The 27,744-nt window shown below is 36.1% G+C and overlaps 3 protein-coding genes and 1 long non-coding RNA gene across 7 annotated transcripts; 2 read left to right on the top strand and 2 right to left on the bottom strand.

Annotated features, from left to right (window-relative positions):
• Positions 1-261: 261 nt before the first annotated feature.
• Positions 262-12,752, top strand: LOC111776744 (succinate-semialdehyde dehydrogenase, mitochondrial-like). The gene is made up of 20 exons (XM_023656079.1): positions 262-572; positions 672-785; positions 1,073-1,172; positions 1,498-1,546; positions 1,935-2,022; positions 2,111-2,221; positions 3,757-3,819; positions 3,952-4,062; positions 4,504-4,569; positions 4,653-4,730; positions 4,821-4,898; positions 5,575-5,641; positions 6,998-7,083; positions 7,723-7,755; positions 7,883-7,915; positions 9,329-9,429; positions 10,193-10,278; positions 10,406-10,512; positions 12,069-12,146; positions 12,445-12,752. Exons 1-20 carry the CDS (start codon positions 429-431, stop codon positions 12,481-12,483), a joined length of 1,632 nt encoding a protein of 543 aa, XP_023511847.1. The 5' UTR covers positions 262-428; the 3' UTR covers positions 12,484-12,752.
• On the bottom strand, positions 8,345-25,716 carry LOC111776747. Its single transcript, XR_002812289.1, has 3 exons — positions 25,707-25,716; positions 9,640-9,643; positions 8,345-8,429 (listed from the first exon to the last, which is right to left on the bottom strand). It is a non-coding gene; the product is annotated as an uncharacterized LOC111776747 (long non-coding RNA).
• Positions 15,125-18,208, top strand: LOC111776745 (myb family transcription factor APL-like). The gene is made up of 6 exons (XM_023656080.1): positions 15,125-15,378; positions 15,452-15,528; positions 15,695-15,761; positions 15,837-15,903; positions 16,225-16,267; positions 17,360-18,208. The coding sequence occupies exons 1-6, from the start codon at positions 15,207-15,209 to the stop codon at positions 18,029-18,031; spliced, it is 1,098 nt and encodes a 365-aa protein (XP_023511848.1). The 5' UTR covers positions 15,125-15,206; the 3' UTR covers positions 18,032-18,208.
• On the bottom strand, positions 19,060-27,492 carry LOC111776746 (NAC domain-containing protein 45-like). 4 transcript variants are annotated; one of them, XM_023656084.1, is made up of 8 exons: positions 27,190-27,492; positions 26,637-26,766; positions 24,612-24,714; positions 23,820-23,897; positions 21,338-21,469; positions 20,976-21,262; positions 20,316-20,690; positions 19,060-19,533 (listed from the first exon to the last, which is right to left on the bottom strand). In XM_023656084.1, exons 6-8 carry the CDS (start codon positions 21,234-21,236, stop codon positions 19,291-19,293), a joined length of 879 nt encoding a protein of 292 aa, XP_023511852.1. In that variant the 5' UTR covers positions 21,237-21,262; positions 21,338-21,469; positions 23,820-23,897; positions 24,612-24,714; positions 26,637-26,766; positions 27,190-27,492; the 3' UTR covers positions 19,060-19,290. The 4 variants fall into 4 exon arrangements, with proteins under 4 accessions (XP_023511852.1, XP_023511851.1, XP_023511853.1 ...); XM_023656083.1 differs by having other exon boundaries at positions 26,637-27,492; XM_023656085.1 differs by lacking the exon at positions 23,820-23,897 and having other exon boundaries at positions 26,637-27,492.
• Between the last annotated feature and the right edge of the window lie 252 nt (positions 27,493-27,744).

Genomic DNA, 27,744 nt, shown 5'->3' with positions numbered 1-27,744 from the left:
AACTTTAACTATATAACCGAGTCATATGTTCAAAATTGAGGAAGACTTCCCGTCCCCGCCCGCTTCCTGAACATCTCTACATACAACTTTAACTATATAACCGAGTCATATATTCAAAATTTTAAGTCGATTAAGATGAGTTCATTCCATGGTCACGAACATGAATAAAGATAAAAATTTGTTTGTCCTCCAAAATTTTGGGTAGATCAGTCAAATTATTCCATGGTTGAACTAAAAAAAGGAGAGTCCCATTAAAGCGGATTCTGTAAGGAGATTTTGTTCCGCATGTGCATCCAAACAATCTGCCGCAGTCACTGAAGACTGATCTGATAACCTCGAATTTTCTTTTCAATCTGTAGGGCTTATCACGTGAACGTTTGTAATTGTTAAATGCTGCAGCCATAGTTGAATTCCAAGGAAGAAACAACATGACTATGATGGTCGCTGCAAGAGCAATCGCAACCGCAACAGCTCGATCAGTGGTGCGATCGACTAGGTTCCCTCTTCAATCTCCATCGCTATATGTGTTTGCTCAGCGGAAATCTCACTCCCACACTCTTCTCATTCGTCAGGTAATCATATCACTTTTCCCGTTTCTTCCTTGTTAATTATTTGGATTGGTAATTCGAGTTTCTCCATGTGGATCTTATGCTATCATGCTTTGATGTCAGATGAGCTCTGAGGCGCCGAGCGTTGTTACTCGTCTTCAAAGTTCTGGATTGTTTCGAAGCCAAGGTCTTATTGGAGGGAAGTGGATTGATGCTTATGATGGGAAGACCTTTAAGGTATGGCTGAAAGGATTTTTTTGTTTTCTGATGCTTCCAATATCAGATAGCGAGTTTGTTAAATATAGTTTTCAATAAGTCGAGCGATGATTTCTTGATTTTTTCTGGATCCGTCGAACTTTTGTTCGTTTCTCTAATCTTTTATTGGTTTTAGAGAGAAACCGTATTTCTTCACGATATATTAGATGTGGGTAACAATTACTTTTGCATTTGTTAAAATTTGTTCCCTTATATTTGCTCACAATTAAGTTTGAAGACTGTTGAGGAAGTTTATCTTTGTGTTGCAGGTTCATAATCCAGCCAATGGTGAAGTTATAACCAATGTCCCGCTCATGGGCAAAAGGGAAACCGATGATGCTATTTCTTCAGCTCATGATGCTTTTAAGTGTAAGTCTCAGATTAGTCATGATTAAAGCTTATATGTTCTAGGAGATTAGTTACAATGTAAGGTTGAAGTGTTGAACTAGCGTGTTGCTTCTTCATCATTATAATATTGATGCTGTATTCTGTTGTGGTGCAAACTCTACAAACTTTTTGGTAGCTATGGCTCAAACACTATTTTCGCCTATTGGAAGTGTTTTCCTGCGACTTTCGTGGCATTTGTTGTGGCTCACCTCCCCCATTTTTGTCATTTAATTTATTTAATGGAAGCCGTTTCTTGTGAAAAATATTACTTGCTAACTTCAGCCATCTGCCATATTTTTCCTTGAAGCTTGGAGCAAGCTCACTGCAGCTGATCGGAGTAATCGCTTACGGAAATGGTATCAACTTATTCATTCATATTGTTTTCTAATTTTTATTGATTATCATTATTATTACCTTTTCTTTTATCTCCAATTGGATAGTAAGAGAAATGGAATCGTTTTCATTCATTTTTTGAATTTCTTCTTTCCACATCCATTTAAAATATCAGTATAAAAATACTAACAAGTCTTTATATGCCAAGATAAATTCATGGAAATTTATGTCTTGTTCTGCTTTGAGTTTCCTGTAAGTAAGAAAAGGACATACAAAGAGTAGCAGAGGCAATAAAATTGTGTACTTTTGATATCGAACCATTTCAACATTCGGTGCCTAGTTCCTTGGAATAGCATTGCATTTGTTATCTGTCATACCTATGATGTTTCTTTTCTCTCCTGTATTTTGAAGGTATGAGCTCCTAATTGCCCACAAAAAAGAGCTTGGACAACTGATAACCTTGGAGCAAGGAAAACCCTTAAAGGAAGCTATGGGTGAGGTATCATATGATGCACTTTAGCAATCATCAGGTATTGACGTGTTATCATTTTGTTCTTTTAACATACACGTTGCAACTCGTTATACAGGTTACCTATGGAGCCAGCTTTATTGAGTTCTTTTCTGAGGAAGCAAAACGAGTATATGGTGACATAATCTCACCAACTTTAGCGGATCGACGACTCTTTGTCTTGAAGCAGGTCAATTGACAGTTTTATGCTATTTGTTTATTTTTTTGGAAAATTACCAGAACGCCCCATTTTTTTTTTTTTGGAGAATTGACAATTTATTGCAACGTTTGATATGGAGATATGTGGAATGTTAATGCAAGCATTAGTATGCAGATCTATAATGAGCTTAAGTACACAGGATGCTAAGCGACCAGGCAATAAATTTATGTTATTCAATCTGGTGTTTCCTCAAGATGTAGATATTATTGTTGAAATTGAACTGACCATATAATGCTTAGGTTTGAGAACTGGATCTGANCTGATCGGAGTAATCGCTTACGGAAATGGTATCAACTTATTCATTCATATTGTTTTCTAATTTTTATTGATTATCATTATTATTACCTTTTCTTTTATCTCCAATTGGATAGTAAGAGAAATGGAATCGTTTTCATTCATTTTTTGAATTTCTTCTTTCCACATCCATTTAAAATATCAGTATAAAAATACTAACAAGTCTTTATATGCCAAGATAAATTCATGGAAATTTATGTCTTGTTCTGCTTTGAGTTTCCTGTAAGTAAGAAAAGGACATACAAAGAGTAGCAGAGGCAATAAAATTGTGTACTTTTGATATCGAACCATTTCAACATTCGGTGCCTAGTTCCTTGGAATAGCATTGCATTTGTTATCTGTCATACCTATGATGTTTCTTTTCTCTCCTGTATTTTGAAGGTATGAGCTCCTAATTGCCCACAAAAAAGAGCTTGGACAACTGATAACCTTGGAGCAAGGAAAACCCTTAAAGGAAGCTATGGGTGAGGTATCATATGATGCACTTTAGCAATCATCAGGTATTGACGTGTTATCATTTTGTTCTTTTAACATACACGTTGCAACTCGTTATACAGGTTACCTATGGAGCCAGCTTTATTGAGTTCTTTTCTGAGGAAGCAAAACGAGTATATGGTGACATAATCTCACCAACTTTAGCGGATCGACGACTCTTTGTCTTGAAGCAGGTCAATTGACAGTTTTATGCTATTTGTTTATTTTTTTGGAAAATTACCAGAACGCCCCATTTTTTTTTTTTTGGAGAATTGACAATTTATTGCAACGTTTGATATGGAGATATGTGGAATGTTAATGCAAGCATTAGTATGCAGATCTATAATGAGCTTAAGTACACAGGATGCTAAGCGACCAGGCAATAAATTTATGTTATTCAATCTGGTGTTTCCTCAAGATGTAGATATTATTGTTGAAATTGAACTGACCATATAATGCTTAGGTTTGAGAACTGGATCTGAAGGGAGTCTTTTTCATCTCACCACACTTTTTTTTTCTTTCTTATGATGTTATACGGACTACATTTTGCTAGAGATCATATGGAGGATTTTTCAAATTTAGATTTAGGGAATTTGGGAAGCCTTACGTTGTTAATAATTATACCTAGAAATTTGTGCATACTCACTATGGGTATTCACGTTTACTCCCAAACAAAATATTGAAGCCTTATTACAATAGTCAGTACCATAATGTTTCATTAACATTTTCTTTTGCAGCCAGTTGGAGTTGTTGGTGTTATTACCCCTTGGAACTTTCCATTGGCTATGATTACAAGAAAGGTTGGTCCCCTTCATGAGTATTTGTGTTTAATTGTTTACTGTGTCATTCATTTTACTTTTATGAGAACATTATCTTTCCAGTTGATGTATGCTATTGAAAAAACCTTATCTTCTGTTACCCTTGCATTCCAGGTTGGACCTGCTCTTGCATGTGGTTGTACGGTGGTCATAAAACCTGCGGAACTTACCCCCTTGACAGCTTTAGCAGCAGCTGAGCTCTCACTTCAAGCTGGAATTCCTGCAGTAATTACTGATGAGAATATCCTGCTTTTAATTATTTTTTATATTTTTTTATTCCAATTTTTTTTTTTTTTGAAAGCCTTCCTTATACATATATGTTGGCAAGACCAATAGAATTTGACTTCGTACTTGTTTTTCTGATAGTCTAGGTATATGCTTGTTTTTTGCATGAATTACTTTTAGTAGGCTATGTTTTGTCATTAACTGCTAATGGTAAGCAAGAAGTTTTGCAGAACATTAGTTAGGCATGAATGACATCCCTTAGTTCTCTTCGTTTTACATATTTGTTAATCCCTATCAGAAAACATATTTGTTGAACTGCATTGTGTTCTCAAAACTTTGTATTTGCATTCGTCTTTGTAATCTTCAGTTTGCAGCTCAGTGTTGGTGCAGTTTTCAGTTCCTAGTGTACGGGTAATAGTTGATTTTTTTTTTAATGTGTAGGGAGTCGTGAATGTGGTTATGGGAGATGCTCCAGCTGTTGGGGATGCTATACTTGCAAGTTCTCAGGTTCCTTACAATATTAATAGAACAATTACTTCTGCAGTATGGTGCTACTGCTTTAATCTTATTGGTGCATCAAACCTATGCAGGTAAGAAAGATCACGTTTACTGGCTCAACAGCAGTTGGAAAAAAGTTGATGGCAGGAGCTGCTGGAACTGTTAAAAGGGTATTCACAGTTCAGAATATTAAAGCATTTTTTCAGGATTGAGATTTGAAAAACCTAATGTGGCTTATGATACTTGTTTCTCTTCTCTAGGTGTCCTTAGAACTTGGTGGTAATGCCCCTTGCATAGTCTTTGATGACGCAGATGTGGATGTTGCAGTAAAAGGAGCTGTAAGTAAAATTTCTGCATTTGGAACTCAATGTAGTTTTATGGTAAAATATCACGGATAGGATCTGACATCATTGTTTTTGTTATCTTTGCCGCTGTATCTATCAAGATTTTGTTTTAATCAAACAACATGTTTTGTACAATAATTTGTCCTGTCAAAAGTCACAATTGCAGTGCTTACAAACATGGGTCTGTAGTTTGTAAGTTTTTAGAGGTGAACGAATGCCTATCTATTGAGGATCATGGCCCAGAAACAATCATAGTCATGCATGGTTCATAAAATTAGCACTCAACGTGATGTATCTATCTCTAATAACTTTCTCATATAGTGAATACTACCCGGGGATGTGTGTCTATTCAATCACCACTCTTTCCAACAGAAAACTGGGGATGGAGCCTGTTTGTGTTGACGACTTTGCTTTGAATTTTCATCTTTCAGAGCTTATAATGTACCTAAGTTGAAATTATTCTTTTACTTTTCCTCAAAATTACATTCCACTTGCAGTTTTCATTATACATGTCAGTTAATCTTTCTGACTGTTTTGTAAACTTCGGAAAGTAAACTATTTTTCTGGAAGTGCAATGTTATCTTGCTTTGAAAAATTCATTAGGAGCATTAGCATTACGTGACATACTTCTATGGAAAATTTAGTAGTGAAACCCTTTTTCATCTTTCAGATTGCAGCGAAGTTCCGAAATACTGGACAGACTTGTGTTTGTGCGAATAGAATTTTTGTTCAAGAAGGTATTGACAGATGTATACTTCAGTTCTGAAGGATGCTTCTTCTGCTCATTTAAAAGACGTCTCACAGATGCTAGTAGTTTTTTGCTTGAGAATTTTCTGAATGCTTTTGATAGTATTATTAGTGAAATCTTACGTTTCGTAGTTGACTTTAATACCTTGAATTAGACTAACGAACTATGGACATTCACTTGTCCATTTAGGTTTTGGTTAAGTTCTAAGAAACGATGGTAGTGATAGATGAACTAATTCTAAAGAGTTGAAAGCTATTAGTTGCTACGTAAAACCTGCTATTAGGGTGCCAATGGCTGGTAGGGGGATATGTTCGTTATCTGATATATCAAGTCAAAAGAAAAATCTTTGAAATTCTTCTTACCATTGAATTTGGGCAGTGGTTCTTCATTTTCAGATCTCATAAGTAGCACTTAACGTGGGAAGGGTAGAAACATCGAAGGGCTTTAATGGAAAGTGTAGAAAGTTTTAAGTGAGGTTAGATTTTGTTTGTAAAAGCCTCTCGTTGGAGGTTCTTGCTCAAAAAATTTCGCAATTGCTCTTGTTTGTAACTTTATTGGTTTTCCTTGGATNTTTTTTTTTTTTTTTTTTTTTTTTTTTTTTTTTTTTTTTTTTTTTTTTTTTTTTTTTTAATTCTGAAAAAGAAACAAGCCATGTAAACCTTTGTGAAGGATGAGGAATGGATGGAGGATATAATTTATATGAAAAAGATGTTCTCCCCTCTCTCATCACCTTACCCCAACTACACCCCCCTGCCACCCTCCTCTGCTACCTACCCAGGTATCTGCATTGGCCTACTCGTTGGCCAATCATGACTTCCACTTTAACACCATGGAACCAATCGACACGCTCCATAGTCATGGACTGCAAAACCTTCACTATAGCTTTTGACAAACACTCTCGAGGCAGCAAGGACAAAATCACCGAGTATGGCTGATTCACCTCCCATTCCCTGACCCTCTCCATGGATGGCTTTAACCTTCAACACCCTTGTCAAATATATGTGCTCCATCAAATTCTTCTCTGAAATTCGGTGCATTGAAAACATACTTTGGGTAGAAAAGTTTAACAACAAATATGGTTTCTTCTTTGAAGTTATTGAACAACTCCACAATGGAAGTAGAAAGCGCATTCTCATCCCATCTGAGACTGTATATTGTAATGTGTTAACATCACTTTCTAATTTGATTTTCTATTTTATCCGAGAAGATGAATATCTTTGTTGGGATAGTACAATAGTTTCATTTAATCTTAAATTAATTCTTGAATTCATTTTGGATTATTAGCTTTGACCAGATGAATCATGTTTTTTTTTTCCTTCGATTTGAACTAAGCTCTAGTTTTCAGGTATATACGAGAAATTTGCTGATGCTTTCTCAAAAGCTGTGCAAAGTCTGCAAGTTGGTGATGGTTTCGGTGAAGGTGTATCTCTGGTAGTTGCTCGTGCCTTTAATTCATTATTCAGTTGTGATTGTTAGTCTTTTCTTTATAAAACTATCTTCCAAGCTCGAGGTAATTTAATTTTATCAAGTGCCAGTATTTTGTTTGATATCGTTTAACATTCCATATTTTACCCCTTCGTACTTTGAAGGACCTCTCATTTTAAATGTTTTGTCATCAACCTTTCAAAGTTAAAACACAGATATTACTGGAAAATGCAACTAATGCTCTTTCTTGGAAAATTTAGTTAAAAAAGAAACATGGGAATTTTTTTTACTGGACATATGAATCTTAGCAAACTTTGGATTGTGTTTGCTTTGTTTCTTACTTTCGGATTTCTTATCTAAATATGAATGCCCTCCCTTTTACATTAGTTTGAATTGGATAGTTTTTTTTTTCTAATTTTTGTTGGCCGTCACTTTGGGAAGATGTCTCCTCTTTTCTTCTGTTTTCTTCTGTTTTCTCTTCAATGATATCATATGTTCTTTTCTCTGAAAAAGATAATGACACACTTGTTCTAACAAGGACATTATGTTATAGCTGCTTTACAATAAACTTATTACTAGTTGAACTTGAGGTTTCTCTATAACGCTTTTAAGAACCATAATTTAATTCGCACTTCATTTGTTCAGGGTCCTTTAATTAATGAAGCTGCCGTGCAGAAGGTTTGTTTTGTTTCCGTCAAGTTAACCATCAAATCTGCATTCTTGCGTCATTTAATTTGAGCAGTTTCTGTATGAATTAATGCATGTGATTTATTTATTTATTATTATTATTATTATTTTGTTATAGGTTGAGAAATTTCTTCAAGATGCCACCACAAAGGTTTGTTTCTGACCTAATCTCGTGGAACTATTAGGTACTATCATGGTAATGAGTCAAAGAGGCTCTGATGACTTGTTACTTTACGTTAAATGGTGTTTGGTATTGCCACTCACCAGTCAGTTTCCAAAAGTTGAACAAAAAATTTCAGGATTTCTAAATCGTGCAATGAATGTAGATGTTTAGCTTTCCTGAAGAAATATGCCTATTTTATTTGTGCATTGCCAATTTCTTTTCCAGAGGATTCATTTGTTTCTTTTTAATGTAATTAAATGGGCTTTGGTTCTTCTTTTTAGGGATCTTTGGTCTTAGGATTAATAGAGCCAAATATTATGTATTTGACAATGATTGTGATAATGAGAACTTGAGAGGTAGGATGTTGAGCTCATATATCTACGGTTTTTAGTTTCCCTATTATTATCTCGGTTGTAGGGCGAAATTAATTAGTTGTATTGTTGTTTCCGTTCTATTATCCATTCACTGACATGTTACCATTTGTTACTGTGGGTACTGGTTTCTTATAATAATTATTTATCCTCTAATTAATCCTCTTTGGTAAAAATTTTATTCGTAGTTTGATAATCATTTGGTTTTGTGTTTTATGTTTCTTAAAATTAAACTTATAAACACTACTTCCACTTTTGAGTTTTTTGCTTTGTTATCTATTTTTTAGTAATGTTCTTAAAATCTAAGTCAAGTTTTAAAAACTAAAAAAATTTTGTTTTTGATTTTGGAATTTAGTGCATAGATTCTTTTCCTTTGGATAGGTGAAAACCACTTTAAAGAATTTGTAAGAAAACAGCCACAATTTTTTTAAAATCCAACCAATCCATATTCAAGAGCTTTAGTGCATAGATTCTTTTCCTTTGGATAGATGAAAACCACTTAAAGAATTTGTAAGAAAACAGCCACAATTTAAAATAAAAAACAAAATCTATACACTAAATAGATATCAAATGGGCTCTAGTTATTGAAAAGAAGTCTATAAGTACCTTCAACTTTTCATTCTTATCTGCAATACCTTGAATAGCTAACATGCTAAACAGTGACATACATACGCCAATTAAAGGTTGAAAGGTCCTGAGAAGATACTGAAGTGTTGATAGATTAAATGCCTGTGTGGGCTTTTGTCACTTGGGATTTTTGTAGTTGTCAGTTTGGTCTAATTGGGTTGGGTTGGACTATTTGTCTGTAGCGTCTCTTCGGTTATTTTATTTAATTTTTTATTTGCATCTTTTTATATTTACTCATACATTTAATTTATCACAATTTAAAAAAAGAAAGAAAAGAAAAGCTTTCCTAAATTTTGGGGCATGTTGACGTGATTATGTTTTCACAATTAATGTCACTAATAAATCCTTTAAAGTTCACTTAGTTCTCTTTCCCTCCCTCTACTTTCCTATTTTTCTTTTGAAGGGAGCAAAAGTTCTTCTTGGAGGTAAAAGACACAGCCTTGGAATGACATTTTTTGAGCCTACAGTTCTTACTGACGTGAAGAATGACATGCTTTTATCTAGGTATTAATGTTGCATGTTACGTTACCTCTCCTTAATCACCTTCAGAACCTAGTTTAATTAGTCAACTGGCATTCACTTAGATGCCTTGAATGTCGAGATTTCTAATGTCCATGCATATATTGGAGCAATTTTTGTTGTAATAACTTTATTCTCTCTCTGTTATAAGATCCTAAATTAGAAATTTCTCTGACCCTAGAGACTTTTCTTGACTGTCCTCTTTCTATCATCTTAATCGGAATTGTATCAGTAATTGGTTAGAGAAGTTGTTATGGTAATAAGGGAAAAAGGGTGAAGATAGCCATTGATCCAGTTGGTTTAGGTCTGAGTGATCTCAAGAGAGGAAGGGTCCAGTACCTCAACAGTCATGGTTTATCTGGTAGTTTTGTGATCTTTTATTTTTTTTCAGTATATTTGGTTCTATCACACCTCAACTAACCTCGCGGCTAATATCTTTTTTATGTTATTTATTTATTGTCCTCTGCGAATGGGATATTAGAATCCCTTTCATTAATAAAGAAAGAGGAAGCAAAAGAAGGGAAAAGTACGAAGTATCCAGTCAGTAACCAATTTTTTGATCGATTTGACTTGGATATGGAAGATTCTGTTTGGCACTTAATGTGTGTAATGTTCTTGTAACATGTGCAAGATTTCTAAAAAGCATAATTAACATCTATACTTGATTTGGAACTGGGCATTCCTTCAATCCTATGCTCAACCGTGCTTCATGGCTTTGTATTTTTGAACTGGTTCTATTTTACATCAGGGAGGAAATATTTGGTCCCGTGGCACCCTTACTGCCATTCAGAACAGAGGAGGAAGCAATTGCTCTCGCTAATGACACCAATGCAGGTTCTGCTCTAGCCATGATATTCTAATCATGTATTCTGCCCCATTTTTCACCATTGATTAATTGTGTTTCTTAGTACTTTTTAAGCGATCAATTCACAAATTTTAATTAATCTCTGATGTCTTATAGGATTAGCGGCTTACATATTCACAAATAGTATTCAACGTTCATGGAGAGTGACTGAAGCTCTTGAATATGGATTGGTTGGTGTTAATGAAGGCTTGATTTCTACAGAGGTGAGCCTCATCCTGCCATCTCTTTTACCCTTTTTTCCTTCCTTTTGGGGGGGATGTTTTTTTAACTCTGAGATAATTAAAGATTATGATGAAGTGAATCTGCACGAAAGCTTTGTCCTCATACTTCTCTTGTTTATTTGCATTTAGAGCCTCAACTGTCCCAAGAGCCACTGATATATGCCATAGACTTTTACTTCCTCATAACAAATATCACCTCATGAGGATCTGCTTAGCTTGGAGTAACCTAAATTTTATAATCAGGCCTTCATTAGTGATTAGAAAACTTTATATTTGTTGGAGAATGATAACTTGCTGTCCATCTTTGAAAAGAATTTGGATGGTGGGGCCTGCCTGGTCACTAGAAGACTATCTCCTTCCAGTTCCCAAGGAGAAAAGTGCCATGGAGTTTGGTAGTCATAGCCCATAGAATTCAATTTTGATCTCCAAATGCTTGTGACAGTTTTCCTTTTCAGTTGAACTCATTGTGGTATCCAGTGGGTGGTCCAAAGTAAATATGGCCTTTCTAGGTGTAGGTGGACTTTTGAACCCTCTAGGTTGTCGGATTGGTAGAGGTTGTTGGAAGATTATTTTGACTTCAAGTAACCTTATGGATGATACGTCCTTTACTATTGTTGGTGATGGTCTCTCCCTTGAATTTTGGAAAGATCGGGGATGGGGTTCTCTGACTTCCACCTCCTTCCTAAGTGTGTCCTGTGCTGTTTGTGACAGTAAGGGCGTTAGGTGGTAGTTAGATGCAATCAGCTTAACAACCTAGACACTATCAATTGATCTCACTGTTGAACTTTTTATCCTTCTGTGAGCTTTGGGAGAGAGGGGAAGCGTGCACGGGTGAAACAAGGAAAGGATGAGGAGAATGTCCTCCTCTTATTATGTGTACTTGAAAGAAATATATGAAATACTTACGATTTTGTTGTTCTTTCCTGGTTCCCTTAAAATTTTAGGATTGAAAGATTATATACATGAACAGTTGGCATGTAAAATTTTCCCCTTTGAGAAATTTGGCTCTACCTCTCAATGCTTGGCTGAGGAAGTTGGATGGTGGTTCTGGGGACCTTCACTGTCAAATTTCTCTTTGAGGATTTTTAGGAGGGCGGGGATTTTCACTGTCAAGGTTTACCATATGGAGGGAATTTTTCTTACTCCTTTGGATTTATGTAATGCCATAATTCACTCTTGTAAATGTGAGTGTAGTTATAGCTCACGGGTATAGAGATTTACTCTCGACGGTCAGAAGTTTGAATCCTTCCAACTCCACATGTTGAGCTCAAACATTAATTCACTATTGCGACTGAAAATTGTTGATCTTATTAGTCTTACTTCGATCATGTTGTGTTTTCCTAAAAAAATGAACAAATGGCAGGCTTGTTAAAAAAAAAACAGGGCCATTTAAATCATTCTGCCTGTTTCTTCTAATAGAAACACAAAACTGAGCATGGACGGCTCGTGGGAACTGTATTTGGAGCAGGATATTCAATTTTCACCTTAGTCCCCAATAAAGCAAAGTGCTTATCACATCCCCTGATGTCTTATTGCAGGTGGCTCCATTTGGTGGCGTTAAACAGTCGGGCCTTGGTCGGGAGGGGTCAAAATATGGGCTGGACGAGTATCTTGAGGTATTACTCACCCTTTTTATGCCAGTTTAGAAGGCTAATTATTTACGAGTTTCATCTTTCTCCGCCCATATTTTATTCCATCTGGTTCTTCGTTTGATTGTCTCTTTAAAATGACTGTATGAGTGCTTAAAAATTCCTTCCAAAGATTCCTTTCAACACGATCCGGTAATTTTTAAGGGAAAAAATGATGATTTCTAACAACTTTGATTCTTGTTTCTGTCTTCGAAATGTGAAAGAACTTTAGTTTAATTTCTTAAAATTGTGTTTATAACACTTTCTCAATAACCGACCCTTGCAGCTGAAATATGTTTGCATGGGGAACATGGGCGGCAACTAGTGAGCGAGTGCTGCAACACTTTGGAGTCACTGGTCCGGGAATAATGGTCTTGGGCTTCTTCTAAGCCCAATGACCAAATAAAAACCAGATCATCAAGGCCCAATAAGCATGATCAACAACAAGTCAAGTTCGTTCCTGTTTCCCCAATCTTTGTAAAAGTGTTCTGCAAGTTCAATATTTTAATGTTTAGAGTGTTTCCTTATCAGTTTTCATTCTATTACTTTGCATCACTTTAACTAAGATAATTCAAGAAATTATTCTCAAAACTAGACCTCTTGCCAAGTTTTCCACAATACGCTCGAAGAAGATAGATTTTCGAGTTTCTTTTGCTTGTCCCGTACCCCGACCCTGGCAGTAGTTTCTTAACGCTTAAGGGAGGGAGGTATCAAACAGCTTGATGAATAAAGGCGTAGTGGAAAACAGCCAAAAGTTAGTTAAGACATGAGAGTCAGAATTGTGGGCAATTAGGACCTGAAAATATTGTAGAACAGAGATTTTGGGGAGTCTGAGTATATGATTGGATAAAAAGGTATGGGTCTCGCAGGCTGAAATTCGAAGGAATATATTCATTTTAAAAGAGCAGGAATAATTCTCCTGAAAAAGATGCTTAAAATTCAAGCAAAGATGTTCTCCACACTAAACGAACCCACTTTTCTCGTAGGGAAGCTTATGGTTTATTGAAAATTTAATGGCCTAAAAGGTGAAGCCTAACCTTGATTCAATATTTTTTTCTAAGTTGGATATTTGCATTACTTTCATTGTNTTTTTTTTTTTTTTTTTTTTTTTTTTTTTTTTTTTTTTTTTTTTTTTTTGCACATGGACAGTGATAACTGAAATTCGAGTACTGATTTTATTAGGGATGTAAATAAAGGCTCGTATAAACCGAGTTAGGCTTGAATATAATCACAAAGATTAATAGAGAAGTGGAGAATATTGCATATCATGAAGAAAAAAGGGGGAAAAATGCTTAATTGATTAGGTATGGAGAACACTATAAACCCCTCAATGTGTTCGTTCATACATAAGCATTGGTAAAGGAATCTTCCTTTGATTGTCAAAGAAGGGAGCATCAATTCCCTGTTCTAATTTATTTCATTGCCCTCTTCCCTTTTTTTTTTCTTGTCAAATTTCATTAACAATCCATTTTAAACCATTAAGAAAGAAAAAGAAAAAAAAAAAAACTACAAAATTTTGGTCTTTCATTATAAGACGTGGAAATTAGTAGAGTATTTGTGTTGCTTTCTTGTCAAACATTTACTTCTTGAATTTTTAAATTTACAAATTTACTAAAAATTAGATTGAAAGTTTAGGAGCCTATTAAACATAAAATTTAATTTTATTCCAACATCAGTTAATTTTTAAAAAAATTAAATGTATCAAAAAATTAGACACTGAATTTAAACTTCACAAACCAAACCAACCAAATTGGAAGAGAGAGGTTAATTAAAGTTGAATGGAATTTGTTCCTTATTCATCTCTCCACTTTGCTTTTGTTTTTGTAGCTTTTCAATCTCATCCATCCAAATTTGACCCCACGAATCTGTTCTTCTTCTTCTCCTCCTTCCTTTCTCTATTTCTTCCAAACCCTTTTGAATTTGAGCTCATACAACACTTACCCACATCATATAATAGTGTTTGCTACAACTTCCAATATGGCCACAACAAATCCAACCATTTCTAAGGCCTCGAAACCGTTCGATGCTTCTTAGGGCTTCGTTACAGACCCTCGACTACGTCTTCGAAATTCAATTGGATCTTATCATTCAACCTCGAACCAAACAGCTCCACTCCCGAATCACCTAAAACAGAAGCCTTCATCCGATAACGTATAAAGTATATATATATGAAATGGGGTTGTGGGATTGTGTATAATTGAGGTATAATTAGAAGGAACTTTTTGGTTCAAAATGATGATGGGAAATGGTGGTGAGATATGGGTTTCAGTGATTGTAAATAATTAACCTAAAAAGTGAATCGTGGTACCAAAAAACCCACAAAAACAATGCATTAATACGAGGGAAAAGAAAAGAAGAAAAAGGTATAAAAGTAGTGAATCATGAGGGGTATAAAGGACCATTTCTCATGATCTCATGTAGCGTTCGAGTCTCGCCGTATCCTAATTTATTCTTTTCGGGTTTAACAAATTCAGGGTTACGAAAGAAAAATTTTCCATGACGAACCCTCTAACACAGATTTCAAATTGGAAATAGAGTGGTGGCTTATTCAGTGGTGGTTAGAGCTAGTAAGCATGGTAGCCATATGTAAGGACGGAGCTAATTGACAAGATTGAACTCCCACTCGAATTCACACGTTCTCGAGTCTCGTCATATCCTAATTTATTCTTTTCGGGTTTAACAAATTCAGAGTTACGAAAGAAAAAATTTCCATGACGGACCCTTTAACATAGATTTTGAGTTGGGAATAGAGTGGTGGCTTATTCAGTGGTGGTTAGAGCTAGTAAGCATGGTAGCCATATCTAAGGACGGAGCTGATTGACGAGATTGAGCTCCCACTCGTATTCACACGTTCGGGTGGGATGATTTTTACGGAAATATTAATAAATTAAAAAAAAAAAATAGAGAATCTNAAAAAAAGGCACCCTATTCCTTTCTCCCCTTATTTCCCATCTCGCATTTGTTCTTGAATCTCCCAAGTATTCCCATTCCCACACAGAGATCTGTGAGGCTGAGCTGCAGAGAGCATAGAGAAGAGAGAAATTGAGAATGTTCCATACCACCAAGAAGCCCTCCTCTATGACTCCTCATGATAGGCCAATGTGTGTCCAAGGAGATTCTGGTCTCGTCCTCACCACCGACCCCAAACCCCGTCTCCGTTGGACCGTCGAGCTCCACGAGCGCTTCGTCGATGCTGTCACTCAGCTCGGAGGCCCTGATAGTACGTATCTTCTCTCACTAACTTCTACCCTCGTCTTTTAAACCTCATATTATAACCCATAATTCTTTCGCAGAAGCCACTCCCAAGACGATCATGAGGGTCATGGGCGTCAAGGGCCTCACCCTCTACCATCTCAAGAGCCACCTCCAGGTTACCGTAACCCATCAGCTTAAACTTTTGAATTAAGTAATAATTTCAATAGGACATCGAAAATTCCTTGTTGGGTTACATCCTAATTTGAATATAAATTCAATCGCATTAAGCTTTTGAGTTTAGTGGTCGTTTAACATCCTCTTCTCTCTAAACGGGAGTTCAGAAGTTCAGGCTCGGGAAACAACCCCACAAGGAATTCAACGATCAATCGATAAAGGATGGCATGAGAGGTGAATTTCAAAATTCTTTCTAATTTCAAACTTTCAAACATAATATTCAGCAAATTATATTCTTTGTGCTTACAGCTTCGGCCATGGAACTTCAAAGAAACAGTGGATCTTCTTCGACCTTAATGGAGCGTAGTATGAACGAGTAAGGCCACACTTCATTTATTCTTAATACCCCAACTGAAATAACCGTAATGAGTTAAGAATGAGAAATAGAACTGGGATGGAAAGTTCAATTTTCATTGATATTCATAATATTTAAATAGGATACAAGCTAACAACTAATACCGAAAATATAAACTAACTAAATCTTGAGAATAAAATAAAATATACTACTAATAAAAAATATTAAGGATTGAGAATATCTAAGATATATTCTATAAATAATAAATTCTCCAAATATTAATTCATTAGGAACAACATGTAACCTTAAACCTTACAAAAAAAAAACATATTTGTGTGCTAGAATGCAATTGGAAGTTCAGAGACGGCTGCATGAACAAATTGAGGTTAGCCCATCATTACTTCTCTTCATGAATTTAACTGCATGATTCTTATTATGATTATGTAATTTTGATTTGAATTATATCGTTGGACCCAAGAGTTTGGTATTGATTTTCCTTTACAAGTTGGTGCAAATTTGAANTTTTGGTTCACCTGAGGTCTCAAGTCGGTTGGAGAGAGAAATTAAATATTTCTTATACTAGTGTGAAAACCTCTCCCTAGTAAATACGTCTTCAAACCGTGAGACTAATGGCAATATGTAACGGACGGTGCAAGGCTGTGGGCTATTAGAAATGGTATTAGAGTCAGTTATCGGACGGTGCAAGGCACTGGTCGCAGTACGGCTAGACCCTGTCCATAGTAGACCCGTTTTAGAACCTTGAGGGAAAATCTAGAAGGGAAAGCTCAAAGAGGACAATATCTGCTAGCGGTAAGTTTAGACTGTTACAAATGGTATTAGAATCAGTCACCGAATGGTGCAAGACACTAGTCGGAGTAGTGCTGGACCCTCTCTATAGTAGACGCATTTTAAAAACCATAAGGGAAAGCCCTTGAAAGGAAAGCTCGAAGAGAACAATATCTGTTAACGGTGGGCTTGAGTAGTCTACTAGCGGTGGGCTTGAGTAGTCTACTAGCAGTGGGCTTGGGCTGTTTCAAATGGTATGAGAGCCAATCACCTGATGGTGCAAAGCACTGGTCGGAGTAGGGCTAGACCCTCTCTATAGTAGACGCGTTTTAAAACCTTGAGGGAAAGCCCAAAGACGATAATATCTATTAGCAGTGAGTTTTGGCTGTTACAAATGGTATCAGAGTTGGTCACTGGACGGTGCGATGCACTGGTCGGAGTAGGGCTAGACGCTCTCCATAGTAGATGTGTTTTAAAAACCTTGTCGGGAAGTCCTTAAAGGGAAACCCCACTAAAGACGCTAATGGTGGGCTTAGGCTGTTACAGTACAATTGTAGTGGGGTGGGAAAGGTATTAGATCATCGATCTTTGGAAGGATAATTAGTATCTCATCCATTGAACTATGCTCGGTTTGAGCTTAGAATTTTATTTTGATTTATGAGACAAATATGTGAGCTATTAATTTTTGTAGGTACAAAGACACCTTCAATTGAGAATTGAAGCTCAAGGCAAGTACATGCAAAGCATATTGGAGAAAGCTTGCCAAACCCTAGCCGGCGAAAACATGGCCGTCGCCAGCACCGCCGCCGGACCTTTCAAAACCACTTCCAACAATATGGGAACAACCAGTACCAACCTTGTTCCAGACGCCGCCATCAAAGACTTCATTTCACCTCATCCACCTCACACCTTCCCTCCTTTTCAAGACATGAACAACCTATTTACCTCCGAACCGCCACCGCCTCCGCCGCCTCTCATCGACTGCCTCAAGAAGCCTAGCCCCTTCATCTCAGGCGCCGGTAAGGCCCCCATTTTCTGGCCCGACGATCTCCGACTCCAGCACTTAGGAACCCCTTCAGCCACCTTAGTACCGCCGCCGCCTTCCATTGGCAGCCCACCGGACTTGGACTCTCTACAACTGGAAATGTATGAATCAAAACCGCCACCCCTGTCACCGCTGCTCGTTGGCAACGACGCGATGAATGAAAAGAAGTTCGATGCGTCGGTAAAGCTTGAGAAGCCGTCGCCACGGCAGTCGTCGGGACATTCCGATGAAAGGGTGAATAATAATAATAATGGTATGCCCAACAATAGTAACCCTACAATGTCACAGCCACAGGGAAGAAATTCTTCATTTGGTTAATTAATTGATGTTTTATGTGTAATAATTAGTGACTTAAATTTGAATGTAACTAATTAAATATAGATTAGGGTTTAGATCTTAACAAATGCTCATACTCATGATTATGTTTGAATGTAACTCGTCTTCTCGACTTTATATCGATTTTGTTATGAGAAATGTGAAGTACGAAAATTTGAATTTTCGACTTCAAGAAAATGAATACATGTTTACGTGATCACATTTTTTCGTGTTTTCAGGATCATCGAGATAGTTATTCTAAACAAAATACTCGTATCGTGTTCTATCACGAAGGGTAGATCGCGAATAAGGAATGAATTAACGACCTCTTAATTAATCTTAAGTTGAAAAAAAGTCGAAAGAACTTATCTATCTAATTCAACTTACTATTTGGATTGGGTTATCAACCTACCGTCACTACCATCTCACAACTTAGATTCGAACCAATCAAGCTACTTTCCCTTTAGTAGATTGTGAGTGGGTCTGTCGTCCTCCTCATTATCGATCTCGGCCCGAAAAAGTGACCGACCAGGACTTGAAGGAGGTATTCCTTTCGCTTGGTAAGCAAGTTGGGTCAATATTCTTAACCGAGCATCCCCCTAATTGAGTCAAGTTATTAGTAACAGTCAGTCTAAGTCTATAGTCAATAGATATTGTCTATTTTGGTGCGTTACATATCGTCGTAAACCTCACATTAAAATACGTCTGCAGCACACTCCTCTAAGGAATGTTAGTTAGTTTGGTTGGGTTGAGTGGTCTAAAACATGTTTCAACCCGACCCTACTTAACCTACGAACACACACAATTTAGTTTACCTTCAATTTAACACACAAATATAAGCAAAGCAACGTTAGCTTCACTAACCTAAACGATTAGCGATTAAGACATCAGTAACTTCATTAATACAAATTTATTCGAACACGACACAAAAAACAAACAAAGAAGGTAAAAGGTAGGGGATTTGAAACAAATGAAGGTATAATATTGGTTCCTTAATTTGGACAAACAAACAAAACAAACATGATTCTATTACACATGTAAATGCCAAAAAAAAAACCCATTACATGGAATCCTTAAACTATCTTAATTTCATGTTATGATATTGTCAGCTCTCTCTCTCTCTCTCTGTCTCTCTCTCTCTCAACATGCAAAAATCATATCTTTTTCTCTCTCTACATTATACTTTAGAGATTGATTTTAGTGTGTAAACTGTAAATTTATAATGTACAGTAAACGTAAGCTTTGGAATTGAGGATTTTACGTTACTGTAATAAGGAAGAGTACTGCTGGAGATTATGATCTTCTTGCATGGGAACATTACATGCAGATAAAATCTCCTCTAAACTTCCATTCATCGACTCTCTAAACTTCTCGAACTTCATGTACTCGTCCATGCACTCGACTTTCATCCATGTCTTCGTTTCCCCCATTATGTTCAGCTGAGGGAAGTCCTCGAGCTCCAATGGCGGGTAGTAAGGATGTTGGTAATGAAGATTGCTTGGTATCTGCAAAATACGCATACGATCCAATACATCTTATTAAATCCGACACGAACATAGTTGATCAACTCTCGACTTTTTAGGGTTAATAAGTAATTAGTTTGGTCAAAAAAGGGTTATGGAGGATGGTGAAAAGAGACATTTTTGGGGAAAAAAAATTAAGATTTGGTGATTTAAAAAAAAAAAAAAAAGATAAAAAGATAAGTCAAAGGGCTTGTGAATGTGGACCATTCATATATAAAAATACTTAGCATCTTAATTATAATTAAATTTAAATTAGTAAACTCATTAAAAGAAAAAGTAAATTAAACTACTTTAGACTATTTATAATAAAGATTAAATCATTCAAAATGTCTTAAATGCCTTCTTGATTTCAATTTTTACCTTTAATTTTGATTCTAATCTCAATCTTAATTTTTAATAACCTATGTAGTTTTTTTTTTTTACTTTTTACTTTTTACTTCTTTTTTTTCACATTCTTAACTTTTAAAATAGATTAAAAGATAAAATAAAATTTGAAAATATAATAATATAATAACCAAGTTCATTAGAAAAAATTAAAAAAAAAAATAAACTTTTTAAAACCGTAATAAATAAAGTTATATAGTTTATTCGAAAATAATAAAAAAAATTGAAAAAAAAAATGAGAACGAAATTGAAGAGGATTACGTGTTTATTCATGCATGAAATTATAAATAAATTAAATAATTTTTTTTAAAAAAAAATGAATTTAATTGTGTAATTTCATAGCATTGAATGAACTATAATGGTTGAAAGTTTAGAAATACCTGTATGAAATTTGAAGGGCATTCAATGTGAATTGGATACAGATTATTTGCTGCACTATTGGCTTCGTTATCGGAGACCACCGGAGCCGGCATGTCGTCGGCGACATTCCCTTGTGTGAGATCGGAGGAAGAGTTTTCAGAGCTGAAGATTTTAGGGTTGTACTCATGAAGAAGGTGATCAAAACTATCACCATCTTCATTGCTTTCTATCCCTCCTCTCGAGCTTTCCGCCCCTCCGCTCTCGTCGACTTGCATGTCTTGCTCGTCTCCCATCTGCCACACCGGTGCTTCGACATCAACTCCGCTTGCCTTTTCCCTTACGGGTTTCGGTATTTGGGTTGTTTTCTTGAATACACGACACAATGCATAAGAGTCCTGTATCAATGTCAAAAATGATTATTTCGTTAAAACTAAGAAGTGTTTATAAATTGAACTTTTACCCTAATTTAAGGGTATTCATTTTTTTCGAGAAATTATTCACAAACCCTTATTGATATTTGATCTTTTTCTCTTTGGTTTAGTTCAAGAAGGGAAAAAAAGAACCAAAAAGGAAAACACTTGAGCGATCTTTTCTTTAGGGTTCATGTTCTTCATCTTCGTCATCCCACACACTTTTAATAATCCAAACCCGAAAACGAAGAAGAATGAAAAGAAAAAGACCTTTGTCGAAGAACACGACGCCGCGGTGGCGTGTTGAGAATGAAGAAGACGATACTCGTGCATAACCCAATTGGTTCTGATTCCATGAGGAGCTCTTCCTTTATAATACACCAAAGTCTTCTTCATTCCAACCACCCGTTTCTGCGACTGAACCACACGATCTTTTCCAGTAGCCTTCCAATATCCGCCTCTGGTTGCCCGATTCGTTCTCGACCCATTCGGGTACTTCCGATCCCGAGGACTATAGAAGTACCACTCCATATCTATGCTTGGCAAAAGCGACTTATCTGAAAAAGTAAAATCATTAAGAAAACACGAACAACACAATAAAGACTAAAACGAAGGAAACAACGAAACATTACCAGGTAATTCCCAAGGTTCGCACTTATAAAGATCGATCTCGGGGATGATCTCGAGCTCGATGGAGCGGCCATTGATCTTTCTATCCAGATAGTAAGCAACAAGCTCTTCATCTGTGGGGTGGAAGCGAAAGCCTGGAGGGAGGGTCATGGGAGCCATTGAAATAGAGGTTTGAAGATATGAGTTTTTGCTGTTTCTAGAGAGAGAAGAAGAGATGAAGGGGACCGAATTGTTGGAGATAGAAGTATATAAAGAGGGAGTTTGTGGGGGAAAAAAAAGAATTGAGCTGAAAAGTGAGATTATATTACAGAGTGGAGATTGCTTTTTCTTTCTTTTTGTTCATAAAATCTGACAGCTGAAGGGATTATATGGGAAGACATGAATATGTCTTTGTTCTTTGGATGATTTCATCACCTAAGTGAAACCCTTTTCTCATGTGATTCTCTTAGTTTCTCTTTTTATCTAAACCCATAATTTTACCCCAACTTAACCTTCCTTCCTATCAGGCTTCTAATTCTACGCTCTACATGACAACAGAATAAGATCGAATTCAACAAGTGAATAAAAAGTTGGATCTCAGATAAATCTTCTCATTTATCCTCCTGATGAGAAGTTTGGTTTCAAACCCTAATTCAAACAGTAGAAATACGTCATGCTAATGAACATTGGATGATCCACATGAGTAACTAAAAAAATGAATTAATCTAGCAATGGAAGGGTATATGTGTAAATATGCATGAGAGAGGGGGTCTTTACGGCTTTAAAGGGAGATTCTAGGAGTAAAATAGGACGGTGCATAGTGTGAAAACGAGGCATGCATGCGTATTATACATTATAATAAATTTTATATTTTATATTATATAGTTAGATGTATGTATATTATATTTAATAAAATTTATATTATATAGTTAGAGAGAGACAGAGGGAGAGGATATATGATTAAGAAGCTTCGTCTGCAGAAAGCTTTTGTCTGCTCACAAACTAACAAAAATAATATATAGAGAAACGCATTGACAGCCTCAACTTGGGACCAAAAAAACAACAAACTCCATGTAATGGAATATTCGCCGTTACCGTTACGTATGACCATTAGCCTCACGGTTTTAAAATGTGTTTGTTAGGAAGAGGTTTTCATGCTGTTATAAGGAATGTTTCGTTACTCTTTTCATCCGATGTGGGATCTCACAATCCACTCCCCTTGAGGACCAGCGTCTTCACTGGCACACCGCTCGATGTCCGACTTTAATACCATTTTTAATAGCCTAAACCCACCAGTAACAAGTATTATATGCTTTAGCCGGTTCCCTTATAAGAAATATTTCGTTCTCCTCTCTAACCAATGTGAGATCTCACACTTTAAACACTAGAGGGAGTATCATACGTCTTAGGTTTATAATTTGAAGAACATCCCATCTTCAAATATTCACTACTACGCTATTCTTGTCTAATATTCCAACAAATTTCTACTCTAAGGATAGTTTTGAAATGTTTATAGGAAAGATACGAAAACTTTTCCTTCTTTTCATAATACTTAAAAAAAAGATCTATAACGCTAGAATTAATTAGCCCACAAGAGAGGGAGCGGGTAGCAGTATGAAAGACCAACTTTTTTGGTTGTACAGTGGGAACCCAACAATCTACCTGTCAAACTCTAACAATGGCTGCTTTTGCTTTCCCCACCATCCATTTTTCCCCCCTTTTCTTTTGCAATCCAAAACCATTCCTATTTCTTCCTATTCCTATTCCTATTTCCTATGCCCCTTGTCCTATAGCTTTGTTCACTTTGGCCTTTTTCTTTTTCTCTCTGGTTTTTCTTCACCCATAATTTAATCTCCTACCCTCCCACTTTAACTTTCCTCTCCTTAAAATATCATTTTCATTTCCACAAAAGATCCACTCCCCACTTTAATGATTACTGCGCACAATCTTTGACTGGTTTCTCTTTCTCTCTCTTTCTCACAAATCTACCCAGAAATGACAGAGTTTTCATTCCACTCAGTTCATGGGGAGGCGGAGAAGCAGAACAACAACAAGAACAACAAGAAGCCGCAGTAATTTCAACAGTTATGCGTGCTTTCAGATCCATGCTATTGCACTTTTAGGAGATGTCATTTTGAACATAAGTACACAACAATAATGAACAAGCAGAAGAACACAGAGACCAAAAGATAAGTAAACAAATAAAAAGGGCTTGTTTTTGACAAGGGTTTTTGAAAATTTTGAATCTTGAACTAATCATGTCATGAGACTCACATTTGCAATAAAGGGTCTCTTCTCTTTTTTTCATAATAGTTATCAACTATGAAAAACATGTTTCAATATCTTTTTGATATCATTTAAAATTATTTTGTGTTCTGATTTTGTTCAGTAACATGATCATGAAGAATTCTTGAAAAGACAGGCTTGTCTTCTGAGTATTTCAATGATATATAATTGGGTAATGGACTATGCATATATACTACAACATTCTTCTACGAAACTTACATGTTTTGATGATGGAGTGTCAAAATTCTAATTATCATCTGTAAGGTTCAAATCTCTCCACCACACTTCTTTTTCAACCTTTGTAAGACAAGAAAACAACCACCACAAGATAAATGTTGTTAATTATGAGAAAGATTAAGTGATAAATGTTGTTAATTATGAGAAAGATTAAGTGACTCATAGAAAGAGGTCGTGCGAGATCCCACATCGGTTGGGGAGGAGAACGAAGCATTTCTTATAAGAGTGTAGAAACCTCTCCCTAGCAGACGCGTTTTAAAAACTATGAGGGGAAGCTCAAAAGGGAAAGCCCAAAGAGGACAATATTTGTTAGCGGTCGACTTGGGTTGTTACAAATGGTATTAGAGTCAGATACCAGGCGATGTGCCAGTGACGACACTGGGCCCCGATGGGAAGTGGATTGTGAGATCCCACATCAGTTGGAGAGGAATCGAAGCATTCTTTATAAACGTGTGAAAATCTCTCCCTAACAGATGCGTTTTAAAAACCCTGAGGAGAAGCCCGAAAGGGAAAGCATAAAAATGACAATATCTGCTAACGGTGGGCTTAGGTTGTTAGGGGCAAAGGTAATTAATTTAAGAACAAAAGTGATGCTACTAATACAGGTAAGATAGAGAGAAAACAGTATATTCAACTACAAGTTACTGCCTTTAGTTATATCACTTTATAGTTTTTACACCTCAAAAGCGTCATCATCATACACTTACTTCTGCAAAACAAATTATTTGATAGAGAGAAAGAGAAAGAACAGAGAGAGAGAGAGAGAGAGATTACCAAGTTGGCACTTAGCTCTTTTGCCGAAAGACCCTTTTATTCCTTTTTATCGGCCTTGCCTAGGCTTCTGTTTTGGTCGAGTGAACCACAAATGATGCTCCATCTGATGAAGGATGATATCAGCCAAAGTTCAAAAAAGAGATTCCAAACTCATCCATTTCACCAATCGAAGCACTATATCTACACAGAGGCATCAGAAAAAAAAAATGTTTTGACTCTTCCTCGAAGTGTGTGTCTGTGTGTGTTATTTGACCAAATTTTGCCTGCTAATGGGTGAGGATTAAAAGGTGGATTTTTTTTAATGTTATCTTAATTGGCATCTCTTCTTTAATCTAAAGCAAAACACTTCACATTCATAAACAGAAACATGTGATGATGTGTGCTGTCCAGATTTTTTCTTGAACTCAAGGTTTTCAATTGAATATTCACTTAATCTTTAGCTAAAGATGAATTATGTCCCCATCTAGTTTGTTATGAAATGAGAAGAAAATAGCATGTGATATAATCATAATAGTAAATTTGATTATATGATGCATTTAACAAGACATTGAATAATGATATAGAGAGTCTAAAGTGATGCAACCTTTCAGACAATCTGGAGTAAAAATAAATAAACAAAGGGAAAGTAAAAGCAAAGGAAGAGGCTAAAGCTTAGGTTGAAGAGGAATGAGTTGGGGAAGGAGCATGCTCAGATTCTCCACCAGCTGATCCGATCTAATCATTTTAACGTGCCTGGCAGCACAAAAGACAAATGTCCTGATTCTTCTCTTATTATGGCAATGTTTTTTGTTTTTTTTTAACTCGTTTCAGATTTTGGTTATACCTTTCATGGGAGTTATCCTCACTCTCATGGGGCCAATGTGTGGGGCTTGCTGGTTTTACCTTTCCCTTTTCTTTTTCTTCTTCTTTCTTTTCACATTCTTCATCTTTGTATTCTATGATATCACTTATTTCAAAGTGGAAGCCTAATTCCATAATTTCAATTCAAAGAAGCTCATTAGTCTAAAAGTCTGATTCTATCTCTATGGAAGGCTAATTAGTACAAGTATCCCACAACTTCTTGATATTGCCTGGCCCATCTTCTTAAATGTCAACAGTGAGTTCTTTTTTCCTCTGTTTTTTTCGAATGCTATTCATTGTAATCATTTGAAAATAACACTTGAAAAAGAGGAGAAAAAAGTTGGCAGTCATGGCAGTTTCAAGGTCCTAATCCTAGTCAACGGCACTCTAATACCCCACCATTCAACCTATCTTTCCAAGAAAAATCAATGTTATCAACCAAAAGGGCCCAGTAACTTGTCTGGATAAACACAGTGTTCTTTCAATCAAATGCATGGGACAATTACAGAGAGCTCAAATTTTCAGACGGCTAGCTGTCCGCATTTTAGTGGAGAAAGTGCTACCCCGTAATTAAAATATATATGTTATAAGAAACCTGACATACAAACATATAGATTATGCTATACTTGAAATTGTATCAATATTAATACTTCACAACTGTGTGTATTTAATACGATAGACAAACAGGGAAAAATCCCCTAGGTGCATGCATTCAAGGATCAGGGTATATACTCTATTATTTAGCTCACAGCGTAGTATACCACCATATACTAACTACGTACTACCAAAATTTGTTAACAACCCAAGCCCACTGCTAGTAGATATTATCTACTGCTAGCGGTGGACTTGAGCTGTTACAAAATTCCAATCCAAATATAAACAAAGGATAAGAAACATATATTCTCTCATTTTTCCAATGAAAGATCGGTTTCTTACTTTCGTACAAGAAAAAATAGTAATACTAATTGCATTGCAGGGGTGGTGCATTTTCACTGTTGTGCCTTTACATATAAATATAGTTATAAACTAACAAATATGATCGGTATGTGCATTTAACAATATAAACTAAGGTCTTAATTGTGGTAATAATATTCCTCCATTCCACAAATATCAACATAAATTTATCTATTGAGCTTTTAGTGATATATGTTATGCTTTATTCCCTTGTAAATGGTGATATGATACCTGGCGAGATTCAAGATTTGAGACAGCCATTGCCCTGACATACGGAAGACTCTCAATTACAGCATCAGCCAAATCTGTTATGAAAGTAGGTTCACATCCTAACGCTGGAACACGTCCCCATTTTCCTATCCTAGATTTCAAAGCCAGTTCTTTATATTCCACGTCTATTTCTTCCAAAGTTTCTATGTTCTCACTTACAAAGCTACAAATGAAGTATAGCATAAAAATTTAATTGACTGAATATGATTTTGATTTCTAAACTAGGTAATCTGCACGCAGTCAATATGCAAATAGTATCATCAACTCATAAGTGATGGTTATGCATTTGTTCAAGTTACATTTTGATGCCAAGGCATGAATAGTAACACTTATGAACCAAAAAGGTCGATTAGCATTCGACTATAATGAACAACATTTTCTGAACTGTTATATCTTCGAATGTTGCATGTTAACTAGGTATTCATCCTCCCTAACGAAAAAGAAAGTTCTATTGTCATTTAAACCAATCCAGGATGTCAGAATATTGTATGAACATAAAGGATCTAGCCTTTACCGGAAGATACCCTCCAACAGCCCAAGGTTCGAACCACTTGTGCATATTGAAAATTGGGGATAAAGAGGAAGAACAACAAGCTTTGATATCCTGTCTTTTTTTATCTACGAGGAAAAAGAAAAGATTGATAGATGCATCAATAAACATATACAATGATTTTGTTCGTGTACCAAAATTTGGAGTTTGTAAGCTCCATAAGACGTTGTTGTTCCTGTTCGGAATCATGAATCTCCACAGTAGTATGATATTGTCCACTTTGAGTATAAAGTCTCATGGTTTTGCTTTTGGTTTCTCCAAAAAGCCTCGTACCAACAACATGTACACTATTAGCTGATGTGGGACCCCTCTTCCAACAATTCTTCCCTTGAACAAAGTACACTATAGAGCCTACCTTGAGGTCTATGGAGCCCTTGAACCCCTCAATGAAATGCGGAAGTGTTTTTAGATAAGTACACTTATTTAGACTCCTGTGCAGGAGAAGGGGAAGAGATTCGAATATTTAACCTCTTAATCGAAGGTACATACTTTGTCGGTCAAGCTACGCTCATGTTCAGA

The sequence above is a fragment of the Cucurbita pepo genome, chromosome LG16 (assembly GCF_002806865.2).
Source record: "Cucurbita pepo subsp. pepo cultivar mu-cu-16 chromosome LG16, ASM280686v2, whole genome shotgun sequence".
Taxonomy (NCBI): Eukaryota; Viridiplantae; Streptophyta; class Magnoliopsida; order Cucurbitales; family Cucurbitaceae; genus Cucurbita; species Cucurbita pepo.
This window is presented reverse-complemented; position numbering and strand designations above follow the sequence as displayed.

What these genes read in the sequence shown, in the direction of transcription:
- LOC111776746 (XM_023656082.1), bottom strand. Translation starts at nt 21,494, where the DNA reads ATGGCTCCCATGACCCTCCCTCCAGGCTTTCGCTTCCACCCCACAGAT. An exon ending in CGAACCTTGGGAATTACCTG is followed by an intron (nt 21,263 to 21,337) that starts GTAATGTTTCGT and finishes TTACTTTTTCAG; the next exon opens with ATAAGTCGCTTTTGCCAAGC. An exon ending in CGTCGTGTTCTTCGACAAAG is followed by an intron (nt 20,691 to 20,975) that starts GTCTTTTTCTTT and finishes ACATTGATACAG; the next exon opens with GACTCTTATGCATTGTGTCG.
- LOC111776745 (XM_023656080.1), top strand. Translation starts at nt 15,207, where the DNA reads ATGTTCCATACCACCAAGAAGCCCTCCTCTATGACTCCTCATGATAGG. An exon ending in TCAGCTCGGAGGCCCTGATA is followed by an intron (nt 15,379 to 15,451) that starts GTACGTATCTTC and finishes ATTCTTTCGCAG; the next exon opens with AAGCCACTCCCAAGACGATC. An exon ending in GATAAAGGATGGCATGAGAG is followed by an intron (nt 15,762 to 15,836) that starts GTGAATTTCAAA and finishes TTGTGCTTACAG; the next exon opens with CTTCGGCCATGGAACTTCAA.
- LOC111776744 (XM_023656079.1), top strand. Translation starts at nt 429, where the DNA reads ATGACTATGATGGTCGCTGCAAGAGCAATCGCAACCGCAACAGCTCGA. An exon ending in TGGCTATGATTACAAGAAAG is followed by an intron (nt 3,820 to 3,951) that starts GTTGGTCCCCTT and finishes CTTGCATTCCAG; the next exon opens with GTTGGACCTGCTCTTGCATG. An exon ending in TCGGTGAAGGTGTATCTCTG is followed by an intron (nt 7,084 to 7,722) that starts GTAGTTGCTCGT and finishes TCATTTGTTCAG; the next exon opens with GGTCCTTTAATTAATGAAGC.